The following is a 27,649-nucleotide window of genomic DNA, read 5'->3' on the forward strand; positions in this document are numbered from 1 at the left end:
TTCCTAATGTTCATTAGTCTTGTATTTAAATGCTGTTGGCACTCTATAACTGACTGCTGTATGTAAAGCCTTAGCACACAAAAAAATCTCATTGATTCGGCAAGGGGAAATGGAAGAAAGCCTTCACTCTGCCGTGGGAATATGAAATGTAATTCAATGCCCACAGGCCCCCTGAAAACAATTTATCGAAAGAGAGGTTGATTGGAGGTGGTTCCTCCATGGGGGTATTGAGAGGGGCGGCCGAATATGTATTTATTGTTTTGATTTGTAAATCGCTGTATTGTGGCATGCTGCCACTTTGTAGAGCAAAAACAATAATTAGGAGGGTTTCTCGTGAGTTGGCAGTTGGTGGGTTGTGAATGCTGGCTGCAAAGGATGTTTTGATGGTAAGAGCAATATGTTAAGGGAGCCAGCTCTGTTCGCTCGTTACAGGAAAGGTTTGTCCATGGATGACTTACAGGTGGGCTAGGCCTCTTTGAAGAGCCAGTTTTTCAAGTTTCTCTTGAATACACCATGGTCTGTTGGTGTCATAGGTCTTGGCTCAGTGAGCTTCCTAGGCGGTAATTGTGCTATCACCAGTGCTTAATTTAAGTTGGTGAGTGCCTGTTGGAACCACCGGCACAAATGTATAGAGACCAGCACTTATTTTTCCACATCAGACATTTCCCAAGAGCTAGAGAGGGTAAAAAACACAAAGGAAAAAGAAGGATTAAAAGAAAGTAGGAGCAAACGTCTCAAAATGAGAAAATAGGAACAAGCAAGAGTCAGATAAAGGGGAAGGAGGTCTCTGGCTGTGGATTAAAGATTAATGAATTGGATTGAAGTGTACAAAGCCTCGGTATTCGGCATACCGACACTTAACAGTATCAGCCGCGGTTTTCTGAGCAGAGTTTTGAGCATCAGAATTCATTATTTTACAAATTAAGCATCGGGTGACCACCATGGTACTTTCGTGTGAAACTGTGTTGAACAATCAACTTTGCATTTGTTCATCAAAGAACCCAATTTGTAATGTAGGACGATAGTATGTTTTGTCTGTAATTTGGGCTTGGTCTATTCAGGGATTTGAACACCATGAAAAGGAGTGCCACCAGAAGCCAGTGAAGATTGTTCAGAGCTGGTGTGATGTTCTTGGATTTCTTTAGGCTGCAGTAGATTCTGGCTGTCTTTTTTTGTATATGTGACGTTTTTGTGGTTCCTTTAGAAATGCTCCTTTGTAGACTATGTTGCAGTAGTCCAAGAGTGAGAAAATCAGTGCACTGATAAGTTCAATTTGGTGTCATTGTTGGAGATGGGAGGAGACCCTTCTGATCACCAAGAAATGTTTGTTGTTACTTTTGAGTATTGTAGCAATCTAATGTTTGCAGGAAAGGTCTCTGTCAAACCAGATCCTGAGGTTTATCTCTGATTGATTGGAAGTTTTGGGGGGTGGGAGATCAAGTGGTTCCCTTGTCGATTCAAATGGAAGGTTGCTTGTTGTGCTCTTGCCAGTTATTAAGATGTTGGTTTTAAATCCATTTAAGTGGAGGGAGCTGCCCTTCATCCAGCGGTAGATATGCTTTAGGCATGGTGTTATGTTTATCCTCTGGTTACATCGAACACCCAGTTGGAAATGAATCTGAATGTCATCTGTGGAAATTTGGAATTGAAATTTGTATTTGGCGAACATCTGAGCTGGGGCTCTCATGTAAATGTTGAACAGTATTGGGCATAAAGGGGATCTTTAGGAGACTTCACAGCTGATGGGTTTAGGATTTGAGGAGGAGAATCCCATTTCTATTTCTTGACAATGTCTTAAGAGGAAACAAAACATGTATGTGGAGGGTCAAGGGGAATATTTTACAACCTGTCTGCTCGTTCCCCTACATCAAGATACAAAACACACAAAAGAGCAGACCAGGTCTAAAGGCGGTGTGTAACTACAACAGTGACTGTGTGACAATGGTGGTGCATGCGTGAGAAAAAGTTATTGAAGACAAAAACTGTTAGAAACAAAAGGCTAGAGCGATTCCCATCAGCCCACCCTTATGGTGGAGTTTACGTCACGTGGGAATTGCTAGTCATACCATCCCAAATCCGACCATATAGTGCCGGTGCGGGAATGGATGTCAAAAATGTAGTCATGATGTACATCCTAGAGTGATGTGAATGAGAAAAGTGCAGTGCTCAAGTGATAGTGATAGATAAAATTGACTACCCAGACTCCGAAAGACGTTTAAACTGAAGTCCATGTGTCAAGGATTAAAAACACGCCAAGTAGTAAGAATACCCTGTGGCGCTGAGCAGTACGGGCGACATGTTTCAGCCTATGGGGCATTTGCCCCGGCTTTCTTCAGGACCTTTGACATAGAATAGCTACTGCAACTACATATAGTATGTTAAAGTGGAGAATGACAAGAATGTACTAATAAAAAGTTACATATGTACCAGGAACTTAAATACTTAAATGCCCGAGCGGAAGTGGAGCTCCACTTCCGCTCGTTTCTAAATCGAGGGCACCGACGGATAGAGCGGGGCCTCATACTCCCGAGCGGTCGCCGGGTGAGGTGAGGTCGTCACCCACACAAAGCTGGGAAGAAGACAAATTTCTCTCCCTCCAGTGGACATTTAAGTATTTAAGTTCCTGGTACATATGTAACTTTTTATTAGTACATTCTTGTCATTCTCCACTTTAACATACTATATGTAGTTGCAGTAGCTATTCTATGTTAAAGGTCCTGAAGAAAGCCGGGGCAAATGCCCCATAGGCTGAAACATGTCGACCGTACTGCTCAGCGCCACTGTTTAAACGTCTTTCAGAGTCTGGGTAGTCAATTTTATCTATCACTATCACTTGAGCACTGCACTTTTCTCATTCACATCACTCTAGGATGTACATCATGACTACATTTTTGACATCCATTCCCGCACCGGCACTATATGGTCGGATTTGGGATGGTATGACTAGCAATTCCCACGTGACGTAAACTCCACCATAAGGGTGGGCTGATGGGAATTGCTCTAGCCTTTTGTTTCTAACAGTTTTTGTCTTCAATAACTTTTTCTCACGCATGCACCACCATTGTCACACAGTCACTGTTGTAGTTACACGCCGCCTTTAGACCTGGTCTGCTCTTTTGTGTGTTTTTTTTAATGTCTTAAGAGGAACAAATTACACCATTTCAATCCTTTCCCATTTATCTTGGCTTCATTTTCTAATTCATGGAGCAAGACCTAGTGGTCTACGCGGTTGTATGCTGCTAATAGGGGAAAGAGGATGAGAATCTGAGACTGCCTTTTGTCACGGGAGTACAGGATATCTTCCCTGATGTCTGATTTAGCAGGTTGCGTGCCCCTTCTAGGTCTGAAGCCTGAATATTCAATTATCTGTCATACAGCACATTGTTGGATTTGATGTAACTTGACGCTGTCTTGTGAAGTTCAAGATGTGTCTGTAGTTTGATAACTTCAATGGGTCCGCAGTGTGTTTCGTCAGTAGCAGGGAATTTTCTTTCTTTAGTTCAGTGGGTACTCTTCCATGTTGGACAGAGGCATTTATGATTCGTAAGTTATAGGGGTCTAGTGTGAATAGTTAATCTTCTGAGAGGTTTGAGGCTTTTAATATGCTGCGTTGATACTTTGTCATGGTTTGTGGTAAAGCAGCTTAAAAAATGTCCTTGAGAAATAGGGCTCTCGGGGAGGAAAGATGGTGTCCTAAGTCTCCTGGATATTGGATCAAATCTTTGTGATTTTATTATCAAAGAAGGTCAATAGGTTTTCGCATATTTGGTTGGATTCTGTCATAAGCTTCGTAAGTACTTTTGGGTCAGGCATTTCACAGTAAATTTTGAATAGTTTGTTAGTTTGGTTTGCAGTTTGGCTGATACTGATTGCATAGTATAACAGAATTAGCTTATGATAAATTATCATGTGCTCACTGCATTTTTCTTTGTCTATTAAGGGTCTTCTGTTTTCTCCTGTTGTTATTTCAGCTTCCAGCTTTGTCTTTTTAGGGTTAGACAAACTAGTGTCCATCCACCCGTTGGAGGAATTATTATCCAATTTGGGATTTTTCAGTTTAAGACATGCCATGCTATTGAGTATCTCAGGAAACTGAGGTGGGGTTTGAGGAGGGAGCCTGTGTCAATGTCATCCAGTGAGGGGTGAGGGGGGTTCTCTTTTCACCTCTAGGAATCTGGATGTAGGAACCTTTCTCAAGCGTTTGCAGGGAGAAGGTTTGGGTATCTTTTGATTGTTGACCTTTTGGTGTGTGCAGCTCATAACCACATGAACATAACCAAGGAATAGTTTAACCACAGGATAGCATAGCTGTTGGTGCTTGGGTGGACAGTCCATGAGAAAAGGCTAGTTTCAGGATGTGCCCAGTTCTGAGGGTGGTGCCCAAGACTAGTTGGATCTACATTTTCTATGACTTTGTTGAGTCTAGATTTTACAGGACTTTGATTGTTTGATTATTGCCTAGCTGTCTACACACAGATTGAAATCTAGTAAGAGGATTGTTTGAGATGCCGATTGGGTGAATAGAGGTAGATCTAAGATTTCTTCAAGGAATGCTGAGGTAAAACCTGTTTTTCTTTATATCAGGGGCTTGGGTGAAGGGGGAGTTAGGGCAGGAAGGGAAGTGAGCTATTAAGTATTCGAAGGACTAGTAGTGGGGCTTTTCAATCTCCTGGCACATCAGATATTTGTTGCAAGTGATGGTCAGCCCTCTTCCAATGCCACTAGTTCTATTTCAAGTTCTGAATTTGTATGTAAGATCCTCTCGTTGGCTGGAAGTAGGGTGTCTTAGATGGTTGTTGCATGAGAAGTGAAAAAAGTTTATGTGAACTCTAGAATGGCACAGTTCTCCTCTTCAGTTTTTTAAATGTATTTTTTGTTTTTGCTTTATACAAATAACCAAAATGATAACAAAACAGTCTTGCACAGCTGCCACTATTGCCAGTGAATACACAATACAAGCCGTAAAAACATTTGTAGAATGTGTAACATTCTCTTCCAGGCACAGAGACATAAAGAACAAGGAGTAAAAGACAGACCCGAAACAGCATCTACGTAGCAGAGAAATACATCTCTCATTTCGGCTGAGCCTGTATTCCTGGTGTGCCAATCGTCGTTCCTGAACAACCTTCCGTATTTTCAATCCCGTAGAAAGTCTTCCACCAATCCCAGACTTTATCAATTTGACGGGGGCATTCTCTACTCCGATATGCCACCTTTTCAGCCTCTATATAGAGATCCGTTCCTCACCTCCATTCGTGCATGGAGGGAGCTTCTGGTGCACCCAAATGCCTCTATATGTCCCTCTTGGCTACCACCAGGCCTAAACAGGAATTTGGAGTGACGGAAATCAACATCATTCGGGATACACAACAATATATATTTCGGGTCAAGTGGGAATTGTGTTTCTAGTATGCAGGAAAACTCCTGAATGGTAGTGGCCCAATAATTCTGAATTGAAGGGCAATCCCATATTGTATGTAGATAGGACCCCACTACCTCAGTGCAGCATAGACAGGTTGCTGTGGGTGCCCTACCCATGGTGTATAGTCTGTTATGATCATAATACACTCTGTGTAGAATTTTAAACTGTAAGAGGCGCAGACAAGGTCTAATTGCAACCTCACGTGGGTGCATCAGTACCTCCTCCAAATGAATGTCCTCAAACTCATCCAAATCCCACTGCCATCTCTTCCTGAGGGGGCCCAGCAAAGCTGGCATATTGTTGCTTATTATTTTATATGTCTGCAATATCGTAGTTACGAGGTTAAGCGCTTTTTAAGAATTGGGTTGGGTGAAGATGATAGTCTTGTTGAATTGTGGTGAAAGGCATTTCTCTCCCCTCTAGAATGTCCCCGGTTTAGGAGAGACCTATAGTGTCCCATGCACTAAATCCCTGCAACTTCGCTACTGCATTCCCTTCCAAAGAGGTGTTTCCCTTATATAACATCCAGCACTTACCGTAATACTCACACTTACCCTTATGTGTTTGAATAGTTAATTTAATTGCAAATGAGGTAGCGGTGCAAACAGTATTGGCTAACAAGGTAAAGGTGAGTGGCAAGGTCATGGAGATGAAGTAAAGGTTAGAGCACTGAAAGGAGATGAGATAAAGCGGGCACCATCAGTAGCTTGGCTGAACTATGATGTTTGCAGTTTTCAGGGAACTCTTTGGTCACCTGATTTCTCAAATCCAAAAATTATTTTCCTGCTGAGCCATACCTTTCTGTGCCACTGTCAGAGATCAACACAAAGACGCTGCCTTCAAAGATTAACGTAAACATTCAATTTCTTATCCCAGGATAGAACATCTTGGATTGAACATAGTGCTGCAGCTCCTGGTTGGCATACCTCTGGAGATGGTGCACGGCGCACTGAGGATCGGCATCATCTACGTGGCTGGAGTCTTGGCAGGTAAATTCAAGTCTCATTGGCAGGAGTAGACCCATCCCTGTCCATCGGCTGAGTTCATTGACGCTGATGGGGCAAAGGGCTGTTCTGGTTACCTTTTTGGTCGATGAGTTACTAGAACTGCTTCAGAAGACACTAACTTAGCGAAGAGGAAGTAAGTTTTCGAAAAAGTGAATAAGTTGTTGATTTAAATAACAAAGCAAATATTATATGATTAAGAAGGATCTTTGGAGTTAGAGAACGAGTAAGTGTGCAGCTTAGTGGGTGAGCGAGCACTGGTCTGTGAGATAACAAGTTAGGAAAGAAATGAACAGGTTCAAGATCTTCAGAGTGAGAGAGTGAATAAAGTCAGTGCCTGATGAATGAATGGCAAAGGAATGAGAAGGTTTATGAGTAGGTAGGGAAGACAATAAGTTAGTGACTTAATGTGTTTGAAAATGAATCAATTGTGAGGAGATGAATGAGTGAGCAAATTGGTGAGTAAATCATTAATAAGCCTGGGCAATGAATTCTGCTCCGCTAGCGGAGGTTGCGGAGATTTGATGACTACACATTTCTTTAAAAACACAGAACTCATGCAAGATTTCCCACTCAGTTATGCAACGGAGTTATCTACTGTACCCACAACCATTTGGTAAATCACTTTACCTTTACATGCTCAAAAGCTTATAACCAATTCTCTTAAGTGAACTTTGAAAAACATCAGGCAATGAGAGGGGTGATGATTTTGGGGTCACCCCTTACCTAGAAGGAGGGCAAGCGGATGCCTTGAACACAAAGAGCATATCATGCTGAACAATTCGGGGGTGGCCCCATCCTCCTCCAACCACACCAAGCAAAGTTATGGACAAAAATACAATGCCAACCAAAGGCCCAGCAAAGCATTATGGGGCGAGATTCTAGAGCATGGGTACTCATAGTACGGTCCGCGGGCCGCTGGCGGCCCAGCCGGCCTTCATTGGCGGCCCGCGGACCTGGTCTTGCCATATGCCTGTTCCTTCCTGGAAGTACACAGCATAGGTAGTGAAAACGTAACCATTCCGAGGCCGCAGCCCGTCGTGCACACGCAGTTTGTCTGTCCACCCGCCTCCCGTGTTCTTTGACTTTCAAAAGCTCTGATTTCAAACCCTTTTGTGCCCTGGGGCGATGCTGTCCATTGACAGGAAGTGAGTGTGCTTTGCTGTCCCCCCCCTCGCGCGGCTGATGAAGCTGGCTTGCACACATCCATCAATTGATCCTCGCGCAAGAGGCATAGCTGTCTTTAGGGCTGCGTCACAGGGGCTCAGGTAGCGCAATATCCCTGCCCAGATAGCGAGGGTCCTCTTTCATCCCAATATGATTGTCTTTTACTACCCAAAATGGATTAGGGGCGGTGGGAAGAGAGGAGGCGGCGGAGGCATTTCCTTGTTTACATCATGTTTGCTATGCCCCTGCTCGTCACATTCAACCCATGAGGGTTTTCATTTGATGCCTATTGTGTTGAATCTCTAGTCTCCAGAATATTCCGAAAAGCTTTTTGCTCTGGCAATTGTGTGAAGCACTTAGCGCTCACATCTGCATGTGACCAGCAGCCACCACAGGTTTGAACCGCTGTGGCAGGACCTACTCGGCCTTTCATCACTGTGATCTTCATTCACTCCGTACCGTTCACTGGGGTGATCTGCAATATTAGGAGATCGCAGTTGCAAACCCTGTGTATGCATTTGTTGTGTCTGCAAACAACATGAGCGACCTGTGCCAGTATTTCTTTGGTGGAGGATTCTTTGCAGTAATATTTTATGTATCTTAGTTTTAATGAAAGAGGTTGCCGAACTGAAACCTTTCTGTGTTGTAGACGGAGCTAAGAGTGCGGGGATTGATGCTGTAGTGGCATAAATACCCTAAACTAGAGGCAGTCTGTTTGTTCTGTGTATTGGGTGGGTGGGGCAGGCCAATTAGGGATCGATTGACTTACAATTGCGACAATTTGAATACTTTATCTCTGCTGTCTCAAAGCCACCTTACCATTGGATTCAAAACCGAGCTCAAAGTATAAATCCCTTTAGTCCTTGACCCTCACGGTAGCAAAGCTGAGCAGTTCAAGGCTCACCCAGGGAGGTGATGTGGGCAACGAAGCTGCAACTCAGTAAAGTACTGGATTACATGAAATCAAGGTTTACTTAAAAAGTACTTTCAGATGCACACCGCTAAATACTGTGCACAAAAATGAAAATATACAAAATAAAAGAATATCCAGATGCCTCTGGTGCTCCTTCTAGACGCTTCAGGGGTGAACACAGTTACAGCACAAACGTTTCACAAAATAACCCCACCTACAGAACTCAGCACATGATCAATGAGGACCTCTTTCATACTGGACCAGCCAGGCTTCCTTAGAGTGTTGCACAGGAGATGAGAGTTTGCACACAGTACCTTAAGCAGCCCATTACTAGCCAAGTTTTGGACTGCCCCCGGTGCCTCCTTAGATCCAGAACAGATTCTCCAGGCCCAGGCCTATTCCCAAAGACAAAAAGAGCCAGACCAAGATTTGGTCTAGTTAGCTGAAATGTCACACTACCACACACGGTTAGGGAGGCATATGGGAGTCCAATGAAGGATTACAGCTGACTGCATAGCATGGATAGTATGGGACCTGGTACAGGCAAGGAAATTTGTCCCCTTAACACTATTGGGTTAGTAAAATTCGGCAATTATCTGGGTTCAGCTCCATCACCACATCTACCTCTATCTCCACAACCAGCTTGATTTCCATTGCCCTGCAACACCAGCTCCACCCGCAGGTTGATCTTCACACCCCGAGAGGTAAGCACGGGATCCTATTTAAATATGCAATGTGATGGTCTCTCGTCTGTTTCTCCATTTGTCTCTTCCATACTTTCCCCATGTGTGACTCTTTCACCCAGTGCCTTTTCTCAAGACTCTCATCATCTCTCTTTCTTCCCACCTGTCTCACAATGTTCCCTAACCCCCTCTCTCTGGGTGTCTGCCATGTTTATCTCTCTCCATCTTTTTTTATTAATTGTACAGCAACTGCATGGCACAAAAAGCTGCAATGAATAATAATTGCTATTGTCTGATAATAAAAACATATTCTAAAAATGTGCTCCTTGTAGTTACATCTGCTTTGGAAATACAGCACTGTCTAGTAATGTTATGAAACAGTAGTGATGTTTTCCGCCTCTAGCCCCGCCCCCCACTGACCCCGCCCCCACCAGTGCGGCCCTCGGCCACAAACCACACTGTAAAGTTGGCCCCGAGTGAAAGTTTGCGAGTACCCATGTTTTAGAGTTTAGTGAATATTATAGTATTAGCTCTCAGCTGAGCCAGAGGGCCTGCCCCTTGAGGAAGGTTTTGATATTGCATACTATATTATTCACTGCACTCTAGAATATCGTCCCATAATGCTTTGCAGGGCCTTTGGTTGGGATTGTATTTTTTCCCATAACTGTGCTTGGGGTGGTCCTAGGAGGATAGAAGCACCACATCATTTCAACATGATGTGCACTTTGTGTTCAAGGCATCTGCTTGGTCCTCTCCCTAGGTTAGGAAGCACCCCAAAATCATCATGTCTCTCACTGCTGGCTATTTTTCGTTTTCACTTTGGTGAGATGATTATATGCATTTTAGCATGTAAAGATATAATTATTTAATGTTTAATTAAAGGCACTGCTTGCTATATTTTCATGAGATGGCTTTATGTCTATAAGCATACAAAGATAATTATTTTTTATTTTTACTAAAGGTATGTGAGGTTTCTGTTTAAACCTTTTATTAATACAGGCCAACAGAGTTGATACAAAATTTCTGGAATGAACTATTGTACCCACATTCCATTGATAAAGCAATTGTACCTTTACATACTACAAAGAATGTAACCAATTCACAAAGGTGAGCTTTGGAAAATATCAGTTAATGAGAGAGGTGATGATTTTGGCCCCTCCCCAACTTAGGGGGAGGACCAAGCTGGTGCATTGCACACAAAGAGCATATCATGCTCAATTATTGTGGTGGCCCCATCCTCCTAGCACCACCCCAAGCAAAGTTATGGGCAAAAATCGAATGCTAACCAAAGGCCCAGCAAAGCATTATGGGGCAAGAGTCTAGAGTTTTGTGAATATTATAGTATTAGTTCTCAGATGAGCCTGAGAGCCTGCCCTTTGAGGCATGTTTTTATATTGGATACTATAATATTCACTGCACCCTAGAATATTGTCCCATAATGCTTTGCATGGCCTTTGGTTGGGATTGTATTTTTTTGTCCAACACTGTGCTTGGGGTGTTCCTAGGAGGATGGGACCACCATCAATCGTTCAGCATTATGTGCTCTTTGTGTTCAAGGCATCTGCTTGGTTCTCTCCCTAGGTTAGTGAGGACATCAACATCATCACCTCTCACTGCTGGCTGTGTTTTCATTTTCACTTTTGTGAGATGATTATATGCATTTTAGCATGTAATATTAAAGTTACTAGTGAGGTTTCTGTTTTATAAATTGTTGTGGTGAAATGGAATGGAGTTGCGGACAGGAATTCACTGAGTTTTTGATAAATTCTGCAGAGTTCTCTGTAGTGGTACTCTGCCAACTACACCCACCCTTAATCATTTAATGGGTGCGATTGAATGTATTAGAGATGGAATTAGTGAAGGAACCTGTGAATATTAACTGAGTCAGTGAGAGTGATGAAATGAATTATTAAATGAAGGGTAGAAAGGTACATGGATAAATGAGTCACTCGAACCAATTATTGAATGAGGTACTGGATGATCGGTTAGAGAACGAATGATTGAGTAAACAGGTCAATAAGTGAGAGGGGTCATTTGTGCATAGGTGAGTGCAAGCAGCAACAAAGGCCTGAGTATGAAAAATCAAACTTGAAAATGATTCTGAATATCCATGGTTGCACTCCTCGCCCAAGAGAAAGTAAATACATGGATAGAGTAAAATTTAGAATAGAAGTAGTCAATGAACAACGTAACTGGACGAAGGAAGAAGGCGTGTTGAACACCTGGGATCTCGCTCTGGTGCATCATATATAGGAATGAATGTTGCATAATTCTAACTCCCGCCTTTTAGTAAATATTCTACTCGAAATTGTCTGTGCAGCCTTCCTTTCCCTTCTGTGTCTCTATCCCCTATTCTGAGATCTATTATTTGTACCAAAGTCGGCCATTCATATATTCCTATCCCTTGTGCAGAGAATTTCCCTCCTGCCTTCCATTCCTGTACTTTTCTACCCACAACGGATTCTCCCTTAGCAGCGTTATCATCCATAGCTTCTCTCTCGCTCTCTCAATCTCCCTTTTGTGTGTTGATGTCTTTTCTTTTTTTGATTTTACAAGTTTTTTTTAATCTATGGTGGCCATTCTACTTTATATTGTTATCTATTGTTGACTCCTTTTGTAGTACGATTTGTTTTTTATATGCCTGATGCACCAGAGGCCTGTGGCTGAAGAGCGTTGAACTAAAACATGAATAGGCAGCAAGTAGGTCGGGCTTCATCTCAGGGACCCAGATGAACATACTGCGAGGGACACGCCAAGCCCCATGCAGCATCACCTCCCCATTCACACTGTGCAAGTACGATTTGCAATTTGGAACCAGAATGGCCACGTTGAGAGCATGCCCCCCTCTCCTTGGAACTTGTAAGGCCAGCGATCAAAGTTGCGTGAAATAGAAAGCGGTGCCCTTCGGTCGATTCCTGTTCCATAACGGCAGTTTCAGAACGTGCCCCTTTGTTTGTGGCATTATACCCTTCAACTGTGGCAATGGGGGCACGTCCAAAATAGAGACCCGACCCAGACTTCTGCTGTCGCTTGGTGGCTGGCGTTCTTACTTTTGTACCTCTGTGAAATCGTGCATGCAACCAGAGCCCACTTCAAATACGGATGTGTGAGTCTCCAGTTCCTTTTTCCTAAGTTCAGTTAGTATATGGGGTACATAGCGAAGGACAGGCGGGGTCATACCGCTTCACCTCCCAGATGCTGCAACAGGGTAAGTGTGTACATACGGACAACCCCGAACCAACCAATGAGTTTTGGAAAGACAGGACTTCACCATTACATGTAAATCTCACGATGATTATATGATGCTGAAGACTTATTGTTATTCTGTTCCTGTGTCAACATTCAAAAGCATCCCAAACGCGCACCTTAACAGTCGGAGTATTTGCCCTCCCTAAGCAAATGATCCAAGTAGAGCATTGTTTGCAGTCTTTGCTTTGCCCTCACCGAGCACTGTTTACTGACTTTAGCCTGCCCGTACTACGTACATGCTGCAAACAGAGCAGTGGCCACTGTCTTTCCTCATTAAGCACACGGTGCAAATAAAGCAGTGTTTACAGTCTTTCCTCTGCCCTTACTGAGCTTTGGTTACATACTCCCTCACAAAACACACAATACAAATAGTGCATAATTTACATTATTTTTGTTTGTCTGCTTCTAATAAGGAAAAGACACAAATAGTGGAGTCTTTAAACTTCATTTGTGTCTGCTCCCACTAAACACATGATGTTTACTGTATGCCTAAATGCCATTGCTAAGCTCGATGCAGATAATGCAAAGTTTACTTTTTGTGGAACGTATTCCACAAAGTATTTATAAGCATATTAACTAGTACTCCTGTAGTTCTGAATCCCAAATCGAAATAATTGATGAAGAGCTTGGGAGAGCCCTATCTTTGACTACGCCTTTATGGAGCTGAGCTGCTTCCCACAAGACACAAATAGGCTTCTAGGCTATAGGACATTACCCCTTTTTAGGTCTCGCCTAGACGAAAGCAAAGCGAAGCTTTGCTGTCTAGGGAGACAACTAATGTTGTCACTTTCCGGGGAATGTGGACTGCAGACTGTGACGAGCTTGTCCTCCTGGAGATTGTAGCTCGTGAGCGCGCACGTCGCGTCGCCGTGCCTGATATTCCCATGCACAGAAAGGCTCCCGCACGCATGCGTACATACACACACTGCATACACACACACGCACCCCCTTAAAGAAAGGCTCACGCACGCATGCGCACATACGCACACTGCATACACACACACACGCACCCCCCCTTAAACAGACACACGCGCAGACAGACACACGCACGCACAGACACACGCACGCACAGACACACTACAACAGACACACGCGCACACCCCACCCCCACTCACCCCACCCCCACTCACCCCTCCTCTCCCTCAACACACTCACCTGTTCTGGCGGTGCTCGGCAGCGGTTCTGGCTCCCGGGCGGCGGTAGCGCTTTGCGGGGCTCTCTCACCACATGAGAGCCCCGCCTTCCCCATGCGCCCGGCCGCTCTTCACCCGGTCCCCCATCTCGGGACCGGGACTCGATCAGGAGCCCTCGGGGCTCCTCGGACAGTGGCTTTTCTCTCGCGCCGCGATGGGGGCGGGACTTCCGGTTGGGGCCGCGCTGCGATTGGCCGGCTGCCCAACCGCTTCCGGGTCGTCGCAGGCAGCGCGGCGGACCAGGCGGGAACTTGAAGAAACTCGAGGGTCAGGCTGGTTTAGTTTAAGCTTGTATAACGTGTAGATTCCAGTTACAAACTTGCATCTTTATTTTTTATGCGTGTGTTGTGATTGACAGCCAAGTGCCTCCTGGCAAGGGACTGGGGGGGGGGGGGGGAGCAATGCCAACGTCCTCGTACTTTTGTAGACCAGGGGTCATCGCGCTCCGGGAGTGGGTCGAGAGGTAAAAACACGATCGTCATATGTATTTCTTTCGCGCCACGGACGATTGAAGTGTCAGCAGAACTGTGTGATCACCGCCTTCAACTCAGTAAGAGGGGTGTGGAGTGGCCATCGTTATGTTCAAAATAGCAGGCAAGGACACGGCAAGTCTTCACCCAAATTTCAACAACTCTTACTCTCGCACAAACAAGTGACAATAATCCCAATATGGCTACACAGCACCTTCCCCTATTGTTTACCCAGTTGCTAACTACATTCTCCTCAAAACTATACGCCCCTCCTCCAACACTCTCCCCTCCTATAGTTGGGCTTTCTTCCTCTTCAGAACCCCTCCGCCCTCCTTCCTTACTTGCGGGAGAGCCGTCCGGTCACGGCAACAGAGGCTGAAGACAATACAAAGATCTCCATGTTCAGGCTACAACTCTAGTTGAATCTCCAGAGTTTGGCAGGGACTCGTGCTCGTCCGATTCGCATGCTATAAGGGTGGCAGATTTCTTTCCCCTTGTACACCCGGGGCAGTAAATGTAATCCCTTATAGAGCTGCACACCGCAGTAGTAGTAACTGAAAAACTAGTTCGCCCTGCGCGTGCCACGCTCCTGAGTCACAACCCTGGTAGCCTCTAGCCGCCATGACAGCCCCCCCCGGAGCCGCGGCGGCCGCTGGTGCACAACCTGTTGCTGAGCGCCGCCCTGAGTGAGCAAATCCCAGGACTGCACCGGCTTCTGCAAGCTCCACCAAAGGTATTTTGGGCTGTAGACGGACGGGGAACTGGTACTCAAACTATTGGTAGGAGAGTGGGTACTGCGAGCAATGGTGGACATGTGAAGGTATTTGGAACTGCACTAATCGGCCTAAAACACTGGGGTCAGGGAGTATCCTATTGTATCCCTGGGACGTCCTGGGATATGAACCGTAGCCTGGGGTTAAAAGGGAAGGTTTCTGGAGGGAGGTGGCAGAGAGGGTATTTTATTTATTTATTTATTTTATGCGTTTTTATATAGCGCAGACTTCATCCGAAGTTGTCCGAGCGCTTCACGATAGGAACAGTAGTGAAACATGAGGAAAAATCACAAGTCCGCATGTTACAAGAGCAAACGTTACGTTACATAAGGCAATGGTGACAATTGTGCATGTATCAAGAGCAAACAGAATACAAGAGGTGGCAAACGATACGTTACAAGAGGAAAAAAGTGACGTGTGTATGTTATAAAAGAGTACAAAGTACAAATAGAGGTATAATACTGCACTAAATGGCAGATACTCAAAATACTGGCTAAGGGCAGAGGTGCAACTAGAGTCCAATTTCGGGGGGGTGGGGGGGTCTAATATAAATTTCAGGGGGGGGGCTAATTCTTCCAGCAATATGCAAAGTGAAGATTCGGCTGCGGTAAGACTGCGCCAGACCCCAACAGCTCAACAAAATAGCATTTGTAATGCAATAGGTCTCGGAGTTATGCGAGTTTAAGCTATTGGCATTAAATACCAATGCCTTTTACTTATGTTTTAAAAACAAAAATAAAAGGCATTGTCATTTGCAATGTTAATTGTCAATAACAAATGCCTTTTATATTTTACAGAAAAAAAAGAAAAAAGTAATTTACAATGTCAATAGCTCAAAATAATGTCATTGCGAGACCTATTGCATTGTAAATGCTTGTTCTTAACGTTGGAACAATATCAGACAAAAAATTTTTCACAACCACAAGGGGTTTGAAAGAGGTAATGTTGTCCAAGTGCAATTAGTTATGGGTAAGGAGGGAGCGCAGAGAGGAAAACTACGAGTGACTGAGAAAGGAACACATTTTACAGTTCTCTCGTGTGTACCATAGTCTAACAAATATACATGTATTTATCTGTTTGATAACACATAACCCAGATGGTAGTTTATAGATACAAGACAAAGTCCTCAGCATAAACTGAAGTTTGCACCAGGAGGTGTGGCAAAAGTGCCATGGGTGTGTGCAAGCAAGAAAGATGGGATCCAAAACTGCTGAAAATATTAACAATAATCGGGGTAAAATGGGCCCCTCAACCCTACTAGCCTTGGTTCCACTGCATCTACTGCACCATTGAAAGCTGCACCTCTGGTTTGTAAAGAGAACTGTTAGTGTTGCTGAGAGCAGTGAACAAAATAATTTTTCTCTATGTCGTTTTTAGGTCGAAGCCTGCGTTGCAGCGCATGCGCTGTTGCAGGTGAGAGTTCTTGTAAGCAAGAAGGGGCATGAAACCACGCCCCTTCTGCTATTGGCCGGCCTTGCGAAATGGAGGCCTGTCATTGGACAATGCCCCTGTTTGGATGATTTGTCCGCTATACTCCCTCCTTTTGAGGACTCTGTGACCTGACTTCCGGTGTCACAAGCCGATTTCCTGAAACATTGCTATGGCAACCACGAGGCCGGTCACAGGGTCCTGGAGGGGAGGGATACAGTAGCTGTTTCCGCCCCTTTTTTTTTTGTGCGTGCGGTTTTCTGTCATTGTTACCTCATTCTCCTTGCTGGAAGGATGCATTGCAGTGGTTGTATATACATATTATTCCCTTTAGGAGTTAGAGGATGGACCGTCCTTGTTTGTTAGAGCGATGTGCTTTTCACAAGCGCTACTGTCTAATTTGTTAATTCGCGACACTCTTTTATTTTGTTTTTTTGTACCCGTGCTGCGAGTCTTGCACTCCTCAGAACAGCTTCTCTGTCTAATTCTGTGCTGTCAGTACTCCGTGAAGCCCCATATGGCGCCTGGGTTCAAACAAAGTCTCCCATGCAACATCATACATGGAACTGAATTCCGCCACTCGCTATTTTCTGAAAACTACGGACAAACTGGAAAAGCTGCAGGAATTTACTTCCAGGTCACTGTGTTGTTGAGATCGACTTCAGTGAGTACATGGAATGAGCTAGCTCCTGATGGTTATCGTGGAAATACTGAAGTTCAGCACAATGTGACGAACTGCACCAGCTTTGGGTTGAAAGGGAAAGCATCCTAGCACAAGCGCACATAGCAGACGACCACTGCGCCACCAAACGGACACTTCTAAGCACTGAGAGGCTGTCCCTGTTGTTGCTTGGTAGTTTGGTTTGCCCGGTTCCCATCATGCACTGGGACAGGAACAGACTAATTTGCATGTAGCCAGGTTCTGAGCTGGGATGGTGCAGTGAGCTAAAAAATGGTGATGGATCAAGCCCTGATCTTTGGACTGGGTAAGAGTGGTCTGCTTAATTCAGACACTCTGTTCATCACCACCCCCTTTTCTGAATCGTTTTTGGCCACTACAGGTGTGGCAGGGTATACTCAGACATGAGTCCCTTGCTCACTGCACCATCAGGATTCAAACAAGCCGGGCCGACGACGGCTGAAATGCCAGAAACCGGTCCCCGGAAGCTTGTTTCCTTCCCAGTATAAGAATTGGCTTGGTAGTTTGGTTTGCCCTGTTCCCATCATGCACTGGGACAGGAACAGACTAATTTGCATGTAGCCAGGTTCTGAGCTGGGATGGTGAAGTGAGCTAAAAAAATGGTGATGGATCAAGCCCTGATCTTTGGACTGGGTAAGAGTGGTCTGCTTAATTCAGACACTCTGTTCATCACCACCCCCTTTTCTGAATCGTTTTTGGCCACTACAGGTGTGGCAGGGTATACTCAGACATGAGTCCCTTGCTCACTGCACCATCAGGATTCAAGCAAGCCGGGCCGACGACGGCTGAAATGCCAGAAACCGGTCCCCGGAAGCTTGTTTCCTTCCCAGTATAAGAATTGGCTTGGTAGTTTGGTTTGCCCTGTTCCCATCATGCACTGGGACAGGAACAGACTAATTTGCATGTAGCCAGGTTCTGAGCTGGGATGGTGCAGTGAGCTAAAAAATGGTGATGGATCAAGCCCTGATCTTTGGACTGGGTAAGAGTGGTCTGCTTAATTCAGACACTCTGTTCATCACCACCCCCTTTTCTGAATCGTTTTTGGCCTCTACTGGTGTGGCAGGGTATACTCAGACATGAGTCCCTTGCTCACTGCACCATCAGGATTCAAGCAAGCCGGGCCGACGACGGATGAAATGCCAGAAACCGTTCCCCGGAAGCTTGTTTCCTTCCCAGTATAAGAATTGGCTTGGTAGTTTGGTTTGCCCTGTTCCCATCATGCACTGGGACAGGAACAGACTAATTTGCTTGTAGCCAGGTTCTGAGCTGGCATGGTGCAGTGAGCTAAAAAATGGTGATGGATCAAGCCCTGATCTTTGGACTGGGTAAGAGTGGTCTGCTTAATTCAGACGCTCTGTTCATCACCACCCCCTTTTCTGAATCGTTTTTGGCCACTACAGGTGTGGCAGGGGATACTAAGACATGAGTCCCTTGCTCACTGCACCATCAGGATTCAAGCAAGCTGGGCCGACGACGGCTGAAATGCCAGACACCGGTCCCCGGAAGCTTGTTTCTTTCCCAGTAAAAGAATTGGCTTGGTAGTTTGGTTTGCCCTGTTCCCATCATGCACTGGGACAGGAACAGACTAATTTGCATGTAACCAGGTATAAAAAATGGTGATGGATCAAGCCCTGATCTTTGGACTGGATAAAAGTGGTCTGCTTAATTCAGACACTCTGTTCATCACCACCCCCCTTTCTGAATCGTTTTTGGCCACTACAGGTGTGGCAGGGTATACTCAGACATGAGTCCCTTGCTCACTGCACCATCAGGATTCAAGCAAGCCGGGCCGACGACGGCTGAAATGCCAGAAACCGGTCCCCGGAAGCTTGTTTCCTTCCCAGTATAAGAATTGGCTTGGTAATTTGGTTTGCCCTGTTCCCATCATGCACTGGGACAGGAACAGACTAATTTGCATGTAGCCAGGTTCTGAGCTGGGATGATGCAGTGAGCTAAAAAATGGTGATGGATCAAGCCCTGATCTTTGGACTGGGTACGAGTGGTCTGCTTAATTCAGACACTCTGTTCATCACCACCCCCTTTTCTGAATCGTTTTTGGCCACTACAGGTGGGGCAGGGTATACTCAGACATGAGTCCCTTGCTCACTGCACCATCAGGATTCAAACAAGCCGGGCCGACGACGGCTAAAATGCCAGAAACCGGTCCCCGGAAGCTTGTTTCCTTCCCAGTATAAGAATTGGCTTGGTAGTTTGGTTTGCCCTGTTCCCATCATGCACTGGGACAGGAACAGACTAATTTGCATGTAGCCAGGTTCTGAGCTGGGATGGTGCAGTGAGCTAAAAAATGGTGATGGATCAAGCCCTGATCTTTGGACTGGGTAAGAGTGGTCTGCTTAATTCAGACGCTCTGTTCATCACCACCCCCTTTTCTGAATCGTTTTTGGCCACTACAGGTGTGGCAGGGGATACTAAGACATGAGTCCCTTGCTCACTGCACCATCAGGATTCAAGCAAGCTGGGCCGACGACGGCTGAAATGCCAGACACCGGTCCCCGGAAGCTTGTTTCTTTCCCAGTAAAAGAATTGGCTTGGTAGTTTGGTTTGCCCTGTTCCCATCATGCACTGGGACAGGAACAGACTAATTTGCATGTAACCAGGTATAAAAAATGGTGATGGATCAAGCCCTGATCTTTGGACTGGATAAAAGTGGTCTGCTTAATTCAGACACTCTGTTCATCACCACCCCCCTTTCTGAATCGTTTTTGGCCACTACAGGTGTGGCAGGGTATACTCAGACATGAGTCCCTTGCTCACTGCACCATCAGGATTCAAGCAAGCCGGGCCGACGACGGCTGAAATGCCAGAAACCGGTCCCCGGAAGCTTGTTTCCTTCCCAGTATAAGAATTGGCTTGGTAATTTGGTTTGCCCTGTTCCCATCATGCACTGGGACAGGAACAGACTAATTTGCATGTAGCCAGGTTCTGAGCTGGGATGATGCAGTGAGCTAAAAAATGGTGATGGATCAAGCCCTGATCTTTGGACTGGGTACGAGTGGTCTGCTTAATTCAGACACTCTGTTCATCACCACCCCCTTTTCTGAATCGTTTTTGGCCACTACAGGTGGGGCAGGGTATACTCAGACATGAGTCCCTTGCTCACTGCACCATCAGGATTCAAACAAGCCGGGCCGACGACGGCTAAAATGCCAGAAACCGGTCCCCGGAAGCTTGTTTCCTTCCCAGTATAAGAATTGGCTTGGTAGTTTGGTTTGCCCTGTTCCCATCATGCACTGGGACAGGAACAGACTAATTTGCATGTAGCCAGGTTCTGAGCTGGGATGGTGCAGTGAGCTAAAAAATGGTGATGGATCAAGCCCTGATCTTTGGACTGGGTACGAGTGATCTGCTTAATTCAGACACTCTGTTCATCACCACCCCCTTTTCTGAATCGTTTTTGGCCACTACAGGTGTGGCAGGGTATACTCAGACATGAGTCCCTTGCTCACTGCACCATCAGGATTCAAGCAAGCCGGGCCGACGACGGCTAAAATGCCAGAAACCGGTCCCCGGAAGCTTGTTTCCTTCCCAGTATAAGAATTGGCTTGGTAGTTTGGTTTGCCCTGTTCCCATCATGCACTGGGACAGGAACAGACTAATTTGCATGTAGCCAGGTTCTGAGCTGGGATGGTGCAGTGAGCTAAAAAATGGTGATGGATCAAGCCCTGATCTTTGGACTGGGTAAGAGTGGTCTGCTTAATTCAGACACTCTGTTCATCACCACCCCCTTTTCTGAATCGTTTTTGGCCTCTACTGGTGTGGCAGGGTATACTCAGACATGAGTCCCTTGCTCACTGCACCATCAGGATTCAAGCAAGCCGGGCCGACGACGGATGAAATGCCAGAAACCGTTCCCCGGAAGCTTGAAGGGTGTCCCACGAGCCTGGCCGGAGTTAGCGGTCCAGTGCTCGCGTGGGAAAGACTTCAATTGGACCAACTGACCAGGGGCTCCGAGCTGATTCTCAGGCTAGTGGCAGCGCCTGGGGTCGGTTTGGAGGGTCCCGGTCACTGTGTTGGAGAGCTGCTACGTGGTGGGAGTGTGTGATTTTACTCCACTGGACTTTCTTAAAAAAAAACGGCGATTTTACCGAAATTGTAATTTTAAAGTGCACTAACCTGCTTTTTGTTGTGCAGGGTCCCACTAACACCCCTGCTCCTCCATTGCCCTCCCTCGTGAATTCCAGCCGGTCTCTCGGGGCCGAGAGGAGAGGGCGAGCCGCCATCTTGGGGAGGGGTGTCCCACGAGCCTGGCCGGAGTTAGCGGTCCAGTGCTCGCGTGGGAAAGACTATAATTGGCAATGTGTTTCTGGAAGCGCAGCGGACGAGCGCAGCGGGCGCGCCGGTGGCGCGCCGAAGGCGCGCCTAAGGCAAGCCCGTCTGCGCCCGTCCGCGGCCAGACGGGGCTAGGGGCACGTCCTTATGCCCGCCGATTCATCTATTCTGCCAATGATCTTGTGGCATTACAGGGCCAGTGGCCTTTGGCGGATGCCACTATTGCTGATATTGAATCTCTTGGTCTTAGTCCCTCTACTCACGAGCCAGTCCCTGCCCACTTGGCCCCTTCTATTCGTTGCTCGACCCAGCTGCCTCCCGGCCTTAATGCCTCGCCATTCCGCCCTTTATCCATTTTTTTACTTAATACGAGGTCGGCGGTTAGGCACTGCCAGGACCTGTTTGTCCTGCTTGAGGTACAGAAGCCAGATATATTATTTCTGACCGAGACCTGGTTTAGCGAATCGTCCCTGCCCTCTCTATTGGCTACCCTTCCTCCATCCTATGTTGCCCTACGCTCAGATCGTCCGGCTGGCAAAGCGGGGGGTGGAGTGGCTATTATTGCCCGGTCTGACCTTAACATGCAACTACTCCCATCACCCCCGATTATTCCCACAGATCATCTTGTAGTTTCTTTTCCTACTTTATCTCCCCCTCTTACCTGTCTATTGGTATATCGTCCGCCCCAGCTGTCACCTTTATTTTTGCCCTCCATACAGGATCTGTTGGCCACCTTAGTGGTCAACCATGCCTCGGTCCTTGTACTTGGGGACTTTAATTACTGGCCCACTGACGCTCAAGAATGTACTTCTTCTAAACAGTTCTCTGAACTTCTTTTGGCCTTGAACTTGGTCTCCCACGTCCAAGTTCCTACACACAAACATGGTCACGTGTTGGACCAGGTCTGGTCCCTCAATTGTTCTATTTCATCCATTTCTGTTTCCCCTTGTCCGTGGTCGGATCACTTTTTAGTTGCCTTTTCCCTCCATTACAGGTCAGCGGCGAAAGTTCCATTAGCCAAAAACACCTGGGCACGTAACTGGGGTCGTGCTGACCTCCAGTCTTTGTCATCCTCCCTACTGGACTCCTCGCCTAAGCTGACAGGCCTCTCCTCTTCATCCCAAGCCGCCATCCTTAACACCTGGCTTGCCAGGGGATGCGACTTGGTAGCTCCCCTACGTCGGATATCAACTAGACGTCCCAACGAATCCAATCGCTGGTTTAACGAAGAGTTAAAGGAGAAGAAGCTTGCTCTTAGGCGAGCAGAGAGGCTGTGGAGAAGGGAATACTGTCCTACATTGAAAGTTAGATACACCATCCTCCTGGGAGAGTATAAGAGAGCTATACTCGATGTAAAGACTGCTTATTTTTCCGCCAAAATTTTGGTGGCAGAAAACAAACCCAGAGAGATTTTCTCCATAGTTCATGACCTGGCCTACTCGGACAGGGCATCTCTCAAACCCCTGCCTACTCAACATTTATGTGATTCCCTTAATTCTTATTTTTTGGATAAAATAACCAACATTAAACTAAATATTCCTCCTCCTTCCCCGGCCTTCGTTGATCCTTCCCCCCCTATTGCCCGGTCTTCCCTCACTTCCATTCCTCCGCTCACTGAGGATGCGTTTCTGGCCATTCTCCCAAAAGTTAAAACGGGCTCTCCGACGGACGTCTGTCCAGCCCGCATCCTCAAACACATTTATACTGTTTGTCCCTTGCCCCCTCTTACTTTTCTTAACAATTCCTTGACTCAAGGGGTGGTGACTCCTTCCCTAAAATCTGCCACTATAGTGCCGATCCTCAAGAAAACGGGGGCTGACCCTTCCGCTCCAGCCAATTATCGTCCAATCTCGTTGCTGCCCTACCTGGGCAAGGTGCTGGAGCGGTATGTAACAACGATTTTCAGCTCCTTCATTGAGGAGAACGGCGCCTTAGCGCCCCGACAAGCAGGATTCCGACCAAGACACTCCACGGAGTCCGTTGTGGTGTCGGTCCTTAACAACCTTAGGGAGGGAGCAGACCAAAACCATCATCAGGCCCTGGTGCTCCTCGATCTCTCCGCCGCCTTCGACACGGTGGACCATTCCATCTTGTTGTCCCGTGTCGGAGCGGCGGGAATCGGGGGCTCGGCCTTGGTCTGGCTCTCCTCCTTTTTAAGGGATCGCACCCAGGCGGTCCGGCTGGGAGACTTTTCGGCTACCTCATTACCTGTCACTTGTGGTGTTCCTCAGGGCTCTTCTCTTTCCCCTCTCTTGTTTAATCTCTACATCTGTCCTTTGATTTTTGCTCTTCAGCAGCTGGAGGTCACCGTTTTTAATTATGCGGATGACCTCCAGCTTATCTTCAATCTTTCCTCTTCTTCTCATTCTATTTCTAATTTTCAGTCAGTTATGGTTTTCATCAGGGACTGGATGAATCACAACCACCTAAAGTTGAACCCGGACAAGACCGAGTTGGTCCTCACGGGTGGTTGCTCCAGTCCCTGGAATTCTCTATTCTGGCCTTCTTCTTTTGGGCCCCCTCCTTCCCCTTCTGCCTCAGTCAAGACATTAGGTGTCACGCTCAATAATCAACTCACTCTTCACTCACAAGTCAGTCATGTGGTTTCTTCTTGCTTTCTCACACTTCGCACTATTCGCACTGTTTCCCGTTTTTTTTCTTTTCCGGCACTCAAGTTGATTATGTCCGCTCTTGTTGTCTCCCGGCTGGACTACGCGAATGCCCTGTACAACGGCATTCCAGCGTATAGCCTACGGAAACTCCAGCTGGTTCAAAACCAGGCAGCCCGACTTATTCATGGCCTTTCCCGTTCGCATCACTGCACTCCTCTTCTAAAAGCACTTCATTGGTTGCCCGTCAAAGAGAGGGCCTTGTTTAAGTTGGGTTGCATGGTTTTCCACTCACGGCGGGGCTTGGCTCCCGCCTTCATTTCTTCTATGATTAGGGAGTATATCCCCACTCGAGAGCTTCGCTCTTCGTCTCAGTCCTTGTTGGTGGTCCCCCGCTTTAAGCGCAAGAAGTGGGGCGGGTCGAACTTTTCCACGCTGGCACCCACCTTTTGGAACTCTTTACCGGACCACCTAAGACTGGCAACACACTACCTTCCTTTTCGGAAAGACCTCAAAACTTTTCTTTTCAAACAGGCCTTTCCTCTGTGATATGCTCTCACTTTTCTTTAGGTCCACCAGTCGTCCGGTATGGTAGTCACGCTTCCCCATTGTCACCCTGCCCTCCACAGCGCCAAGAAACTGCTAGTGAATGTTGCGCTTAATAAATATTTTAAATTCAAATTCAATTCTTGTTTCCTTCCCAGTATAAGAATTGGCTTGGTAGTTTGGTTTGCCCTGTTCCCATCATGCACTGGGACAGGAACAGACTAATTTGCTTGTAGCCAGGTTCTGAGCTGGCATGGTGCAGTGAGCTAAAAAATGGTGATGGATCAAGCCCTGATCTTTGGACTGGGTAAGAGTGGTCTGCTTAATTCAGACGCTCTGTTCATCACCACCCCCTTTTCTGAATCGTTTTTTGCCACTACAGGTGTGGCAGGGGATACTAAGACATGAGTCCCTTGCTCACTGCACCATCAGGATTCAAGCAAGCTGGGCCGACGACGGCTGAAATGCCAGACACCGGTCCCCGGAAGCTTGTTTCTTTCCCAGTAAAAGAATTGGCTTGGTAGTTTGGTTTGCCCTGTTCCCATCATGCACTGGGACAGGAACAGACTAATTTGCATGTAACCAGGTATAAAAAATGGTGATGGATCAAGCCCTGATCTTTGGACTGGATAAAAGTGGTCTGCTTAATTCAGACACTCTGTTCATCACCACCCCCCTTTCTGAATCGTTTTTGGCCACTACAGGTGTGGCAGGGTATACTCAGACATGAGTCCCTTGCTCACTGCACCATCAGGATTCAAGCAAGCCGGGCCGACGACGGCTGAAATGCCAGAAACCGGTCCCCGGAAGCTTGTTTCCTTCCCAGTATAAGAATTGGCTTGGTAATTTGGTTTGCCCTGTTCCCATCATGCACTGGGACAGGAACAGACTAATTTGCATGTAGCCAGGTTCTGAGCTGGGATGATGCAGTGAGCTAAAAAATGGTGATGGATCAAGCCCTGATCTTTGGACTGGGTACGAGTGGTCTGCTTAATTCAGACACTCTGTTCATCACCACCCCCTTTTCTGAATCGTTTTTGGCCACTACAGGTGGGGCAGGGTATACTCAGACATGAGTCCCTTGCTCACTGCACCATCAGGATTCAAACAAGCCGGGCCGACGACGGCTAAAATGCCAGAAACCGGTCCCCGGAAGCTTGTTTCCTTCCCAGTATAAGAATTGGCTTGGTAGTTTGGTTTGCCCTGTTCCCATCATGCACTGGGACAGGAACAGACTAATTTGCATGTAGCCAGGTTCTGAGCTGGGATGGTGCAGTGAGCTAAAAAATGGTGATGGATCAAGCCCTGATCTTTGGACTGGGTACGAGTGGTCTGCTTAATTCAGACACTCTGTTCATCACCACCCCCTTTTCTGAATCGTTTTTGGCCACTACAGGTGGGGCAGGGTATACTCAGACATGAGTCCCTTGCTCACTGCACCATCAGGATTCAAACAAGCCGGGCCGACGACGGCTAAAATGCCAGAAACCGGTCCCCGGAAGCTTGTTTCCTTCCCAGTATAAGAATTGGCTTGGTAGTTTGGTTTGCCCTGTTCCCATCATGCACTGGGACAGGAACAGACTAATTTGCATGTAGCCAGGTTCTGAGCTGGGATGGTGCAGTGAGCTAAAAAATGGTGATGGATCAAGCCCTGATCTTTGGACTGGGTACGAGTGGTCTGCTTAATTCAGACACTCTGTTCATCACCACCCCCTTTTCTGAATCGTTTTTGGCCACTACAGGTGTGGCAGGGTATACTCAGACATGAGTCCCTTGCTCACTGCACCATCAGGATTCAAGCAAGCCGGGCCGACGACGGCTAAAATGCCAGAAACCGGTCCCCGGAAGCTTGTTTCCTTCCCAGTATAAGAATTGGCTTGGTAGTTTGGTTTGCCCTGTTCCCATCATGCACTGGGACAGGAACAGACTAATTTGCATGTAGCCAGGTTCTGAGCTGGGATGGTGCAGTGAGCTAAAAAATGGTGATGGATCAAGCCCTGATCTTTGGACTGGGTAAGAGTGGTCTGCTTAATTCAGACACTCTGTTCATCACCACCCCCTTTTCTGAATCGTTTTTGGCCTCTACTGGTGTGGCAGGGTATACTCAGACATGAGTCCCTTGCGCACTGCACCATCAGGATTCAAGCAAGCCGGGCCGACGACGGATGAAATGCCAGAAACCGTTCCCCGGAAGCTTGTTTCCTTCCCAGTATAAGAATTGGCTTGGTAGTTTGGTTTGCCCTGTTCCCATCATGCACTGGGACAGGAACAGACTAATTTGCTTGTAGCCAGGTTCTGAGCTGGCATGGTGCAGTGAGCTAAAAAATGGTGATGGATCAAGCCCTGATCTTTGGACTGGGTAAGAGTGGTCTGCTTAATTCAGACGCTCTGTTCATCACCACCCCCTTTTCTGAATCGTTTTTGGCCACTACAGGTGTGGCAGGGGATACTAAGACATGAGTCCCTTGCTCACTGCACCATCAGGATTCAAGCAAGCTGGGCCGACGACGGCTGAAATGCCAGACACCGGTCCCCGGAAGCTTGTTTCTTTCCCAGTAAAAGAATTGGCTTGGTAGTTTGGTTTGCCCTGTTCCCATCATGCACTGGGACAGGAACAGACTAATTTGCATGTAACCAGGTATAAAAAATGGTGATGGATCAAGCCCTGATCTTTGGACTGGATAAAAGTGGTCTGCTTAATTCAGACACTCTGTTCATCACCACCCCCCTTTCTGAATCGTTTTTGGCCACTACAGGTGTGGCAGGGTATACTCAGACATGAGTCCCTTGCTCACTGCACCATCAGGATTCAAGCAAGCCGGGCCGACGACGGCTGAAATGCCAGAAACCGGTCCCCGGAAGCTTGTTTCCTTCCCAGTATAAGAATTGGCTTGGTAATTTGGTTTGCCCTGTTCCCATCATGCACTGGGACAGGAACAGACTAATTTGCATGTAGCCAGGTTCTGAGCTGGGATGATGCAGTGAGCTAAAAAATGGTGATGGATCAAGCCCTGATCTTTGGACTGGGTACGAGTGGTCTGCTTAATTCAGACACTCTGTTCATCACCACCCCCTTTTCTGAATCGTTTTTGGCCACTACAGGTGGGGCAGGGTATACTCAGACATGAGTCCCTTGCTCACTGCACCATCAGGATTCAAACAAGCCGGGCCGACGACGGCTAAAATGCCAGAAACCGGTCCC

The 27,649-nt window shown here is 46.7% G+C and overlaps 1 protein-coding gene across 1 annotated transcript in view; it reads left to right on the forward strand.

The window, feature by feature from the left end:
- Nucleotides 1-27,649, forward strand: part of RHBDL3 (rhomboid like 3) — a 607,196-nt gene that overhangs the window by 452,392 nt on the left and 127,155 nt on the right. The window contains exon 6 of the mRNA XM_086930901.1: nt 6,299-6,411. Coding sequence (XP_086787027.1) covers nt 6,299-6,411 — 113 coding nt within the window. The remainder of the gene's footprint in view (nt 1-6,298; nt 6,412-27,649) is intronic.

The sequence above is a fragment of the Lissotriton vulgaris genome, chromosome 7, assembly GCF_964263255.1.
Source record: "Lissotriton vulgaris chromosome 7, aLisVul1.2, whole genome shotgun sequence".
Classification (NCBI taxonomy): domain Eukaryota; kingdom Metazoa; phylum Chordata; class Amphibia; order Caudata; family Salamandridae; genus Lissotriton; species Lissotriton vulgaris.